The sequence below is a fragment of the Polyodon spathula genome, chromosome 24 (genome assembly GCF_017654505.1).
Source record: "Polyodon spathula isolate WHYD16114869_AA chromosome 24, ASM1765450v1, whole genome shotgun sequence".
Taxonomy (NCBI): Eukaryota; Metazoa; Chordata; class Actinopteri; order Acipenseriformes; family Polyodontidae; genus Polyodon; species Polyodon spathula.
The window spans coordinates 18,849,346-18,854,162 of NC_054557.1; the positions used below are offsets into that span (position 1 = coordinate 18,849,346).

General features: G+C 41.3%; 1 protein-coding gene across 1 annotated transcript in view; it reads left to right on the forward strand.

Moving 5' to 3' along the window:
• LOC121298892 (C-X-C chemokine receptor type 3-like) overlaps positions 1-1,037 on the forward strand; it is a 9,241-nt gene extending 8,204 nt beyond the window's left edge. Inside the window, exon 4 of the mRNA XM_041226190.1 lies at positions 243-1,037. Within this exon, the coding sequence (XP_041082124.1) occupies positions 243-959 (717 nt within the window). The 3' untranslated portion in view covers positions 960-1,037. The remainder of the gene's footprint in view (positions 1-242) is intronic.
• The last annotated feature ends 3,780 nt before the right edge of the window (positions 1,038-4,817 follow it).

Genomic DNA, 4,817 nt, shown 5'->3' on the forward strand with positions numbered 1-4,817 from the left:
TGGCTGCTTAAAGAGAACCCTTAATTTTATTATTAATTAATCATTTATCAGAGACTTTTATCCAAAGTGACTTACAGAGACTAGGGGGTGAGCTTGTTTGTTTGTCATCTCATCGGAAGGACGGAGCACAAGGAGGTTCAGTGACTTGCTCAGGGTTACACACAGGGAGTCAGCAGCTGAGCAAGGATTTGACCCTCCTGGTATCAAGCCCCCTTTTCATCCCACCTTCCTCCTTCTTTCAGGTGAACTTCTACTGCGGGATATTCTTGCTGGGCTGCATCAGCTTGGACCGCTACCTGTCCATCGTCCACGCGGTCCAGATGTACAGCAGAAGGAAGCCCTGGGCGGTCCAGGCCAGCTGCGTGACCGTGTGGGGGATCTGTTTCCTCATGAGCGTCCCTGACCTGGTGTTCCTGGAAGCCATGCAGGACGACAGGAGAGACGGCCGGATGGAGTGTCTCCACAACTACGGCATTGGAGAGGCGGGAAAGTGGAGGCTCTTCTCCCGGCTCCTGTACCACATCGCAGGGTTCTTCCTCCCCTCCGCGGTCATGGTCTTCTGCTACACCATGATCCTCCACACGCTGGGCAAGTCCCAAGGCCTCCAGAAGAGAAAAGCCATGAAGGTGATCCTGGCTCTGGTGGTGGCATTCTTTGTGTGTTGGACTCCCTACAACGTGGTCATCTTCCTGGACACCCTGGTCTCGGAGAGAGCGATGGAGTCAACCTGCGAGATGCAGAATTTCCTGGACATTGGGAAGACCGTCACCTCCTGTCTGGGGTACCTGCACTGCTGCCTGAACCCCGTCCTGTACGCCTTCGTGGGGGTGAAGTTTCGCAATAACCTCCTGGATGTTTTGAGCGCGCTCGGCTGCAACATCAAGAAAAACGTCCGGCCGGTCGGGAGGAGGGGATCCAACTGGTCGGAATCTGGGGATACTTCATACTCCGGAATCTGAGGGTTTTGAGTCAAATTGTTAATGTAATAGTTTTTTTTAATAAATAACCCTGAATGTTATGAAAGTAACTATATAGTGTGTGGGTGTGTAATAAAAACCTGAATGTTATATAAATAACTATATATATATATATACCTATGGAACGATGGAGTGTCTCTAGTGACAGTGCATTTACATCAGAGTTACTGAGTTACATGCAAAAGATTGACACATTAACTGCATTGTAACAATGTATACTAACATTGCAATGTGTGTAAGCACTTATGTATTTACTCAATCACTAATCTGCAAACACACAGTCATTAGAGACTCCATGAAAATGGATACAATATTTTAATAGAAATCCAACGTGAAAGTTTGCTGATGCTGTAAATATCTCCGCGTGTCTCCCTGTAGCATGCTGTAGGGTGTAGATATGTATATAGATATCGTAGATCATTCTGTAAATATCAGCGGCACATTTATTCTGATTAGTCTAACATTATAACATCAGATTGTAACTTGTATTACATATCTATAACTGGTCATAATAAGACTAACTTCTATGTATATGATATATCCTATGGATATATATATATATATATATATATATATATATATATATATATATATATATATATATATATATATATAGTAGTTGAGAGATATTTAATATATATTATAATTATATGAAGACATTTATATATATATAATATATATATATGCGGTCGGAAATACCCTTAATTCATTTTTGTCCAGTTTTAGTTTAGGGATTCAATTAGAAAGCATCTAATGAGAGGCATGTTTTTAAATATATATTTTTTATTCTTATTAGCAATGATTAACAGCAGATTCATATCATTTTACTTCATATGTAATATTTCCACCCATCTGATTTTACTTTTGTGTCAATAAAGGATATTTTCTGCAGATCTATTCATGTATTTGTTTTTTTATTGTTAATTATTTATGGAAATCAGTCAATTTCTGGTTAATGTAAGAGAAAGGGGGCTCCCTCCAGTCCAGGGCAGGCTTGAGCTATGGAGACTGAACTGCTCCCTCCCTCCCTCACCCCTCTAAGAGAAAGGGGGCTCCCTCCAGTCCAGGGCAGGCTTGAGCTATGGAGACTGAACTGCTCCCTCCCTCCCTCACCCCTCTAAGAGAAAGGGTGCTCCCTCCAGTCCAGGGCAGGCTTGAGCTATGGAGACTGAACTGATCCCTCTATTTTTTTCCTTTTTTCTTTGTTTCTAGTTGTGGTGAGTTTTCATATCTTTCACTAACACAATAATTCACCACACACACACACACACTGAGATTGCAGATAAGAAATAAATGATTTTGAAAGCTGATAAGCAGAAAACAATTATTTTTAAGTGAGATCAGAGCTGGGGTTTTTTTGTTGTTTTTGGTTTTTTTTGGGGTTTTTTTTTAGGGAAGATCGGGTTTTGTGGCTTCCAACTCAAAAGTCGAGAAAGGAAATTCAAGTAAAGAAAAAAAGAAATGACCCAGTTTATAAGAGAAGTCTTCTGATTCATTAAAATATACGAGAAGGATCATAACACAACCGAACACAACAGAGAACCGAACATCCTGCCTGTCTCTCTCAGTATAATGAATTATGTGTCTTTAAAATATGAGATAATGACACTGGGGGAGACTCGGGGCGTCTGGGAGTATGGGTTACCATATGACAGTTTGGTAGAATTCAGAATAAACTCATACCGCAATGCATGCTGGTACGCCTTACCTGTCTCGGGTACCTTTCACAACAGGACTGCACTTACCAGAATGCATTGGGGGTGAGCCTGAGTTGAAAAACCGGGGGTCCCAAAGCGTCCTGGTATACATGGAGTCACGTGGTAACCCTAGCTCAGGGCTTCTCAAACTCGATCCCGGGGACCCCCTGTTGCTGCTGACTGATTACTTATCTGACCCTTAATTGAACAAATAAGTTGCTTAATTAGACCTTTTTACTTATTTTCAGCTCTTGAACAGTTGCATATTTCAAGTAAGCTATATGATTTTTATAAATAACTTGAACTGCAACTGTTTAAGAGCTGAAAACAAGTAAATATTAAGCAAATTATCTGTTCAATTAAGGGTCTGGTTCAGTAATTGAGAGCAGGGTTGGAATGATAATCAGCAGCCACAGGGGGTCTCCAGGACCGAGTTTGAGAAGCCCCGAGCTAGCTGTTTGTCTTTCGGTGTATGTTGATCTTGTAAAGGTCAGCTTTCTGTTAGACTTATATGACTTCAAATTGAACTGCCAGCAAATCGTTTTGAAGAAAAACACACACAAACACACACACTCACGCTACAGGGTCTTCTGGTTTCCGTTTCAACCAAGCTCTGTTACTTAATTACACCAATTACTGGCTTAATTAGTAAAGATTAAGACGTGTTCCAGATCTTTAGCTATTGATGCTGTAAAGACACATAGAAAAGGTGCAGGATCAGGGCTCTCCAGGACCAGGCTGGAGAGATTTCTACGCTAGAAGTTTAGTTCGGAGCTTGTATTAAGGTTATAAAACGAACTTAACCCAATCCAGAACAATAAAAAAAAAATGATTAAAAAAAAAAAAAAAAACTCAGTATGAAACAAATCTGCACTAGTTACAGTGGACAGTTATCTATCATTGTCTTCCTATGATGTAATAGTTCTCGCTGAAGGTGTGGATTTAGATCTGGATCCGACAGTAGGTTTGTGTTATAAGATTGCGTGCATGCTATTTAGAAATGTAATGAAAACCCTCCCTGTTTTCGATTTTTATCACAGCGGGGAAACAGATGGTGAAATAAACTATGGAGCGTGGGTGAGCGGGGAACTGTGGGCAGATGGAAAGGAGAGAGACGCTCAGACACCCACCCCAAACTAAACTGACATTTCAGACCAACCAAACTCAGCTGGTAAAGACAGTGAGCAATCAGCCAACAGCAGCTACTAATCCATTCATTATGAGCAAGGGTCTCCAAAGCCAGCTCTCCCACTTCTGTTCCAGACCGGGTTCTAAATTCTTTATCCGAATCAATTAAACCTCCATCCAGACCCTCAGGTCGGTCCTGATCTCACTGCGCCTGACCCGGAGTGCAATTACCGCCCCCTAGCAGCCAAAAGCAGGCGGAAACAAACGATTGTTTTTAAAAAATATATGCAGTGTTTTAAAGAGATGAAAAGATACTGATAAGACCATGTCGATGTTTTATTCATGTTTTTTACAAACACGAAAGTGCAAGGAGCGTATATCGGGTTTATGTCTTTGTATGTGATTACGTCACCTACCATCCCTGCAGCTGCCTTCCCAGTGCACGCCACACTTATATAAGAACATAAGAACATAAGAAAGTTTACAAACGAGAGGAGGCCATTCGGCCCATCTTGCTCGTTTGGTTGCTAGTAGCTTATTGATCCCAAAATCTCATCAAGCAGCTTCTTGAAGGATCCCAGGGTGTCAGCTTCAACAACATTACTGGGGAGTTGATTCCAGACCCTCACAATTCTCTGGGTAAAAAAGTGTCTCCTATTTTCTGTTCTGAACGCCCCTTTGTCTAAACTCCATTTGTGACCCCTGGTCCTGGTGTAAGCACACATGCATTTACACTTCCTTACAACGTTAATATGCAAGTTACACTGCACTTCATGTTTAAATATTTTTGCATGAGGTATGCAAGTACACAATTGTTTCAGAAAAGTGTTAGGGTTAGGATTAGGGTTTATGCAGAAAGATGCTAGCACTAAGTCCATTGTAACTGTGCAAACTAGCATTGCAATGGTGTAAGCACACATGCATTTACTGTAAACGAGGAATCAGAAAGTTTTACCGAATGCTGTGTGATGTTAAACAGTTAATAAATCAAATATTCCAACAGCCTACATGGGTA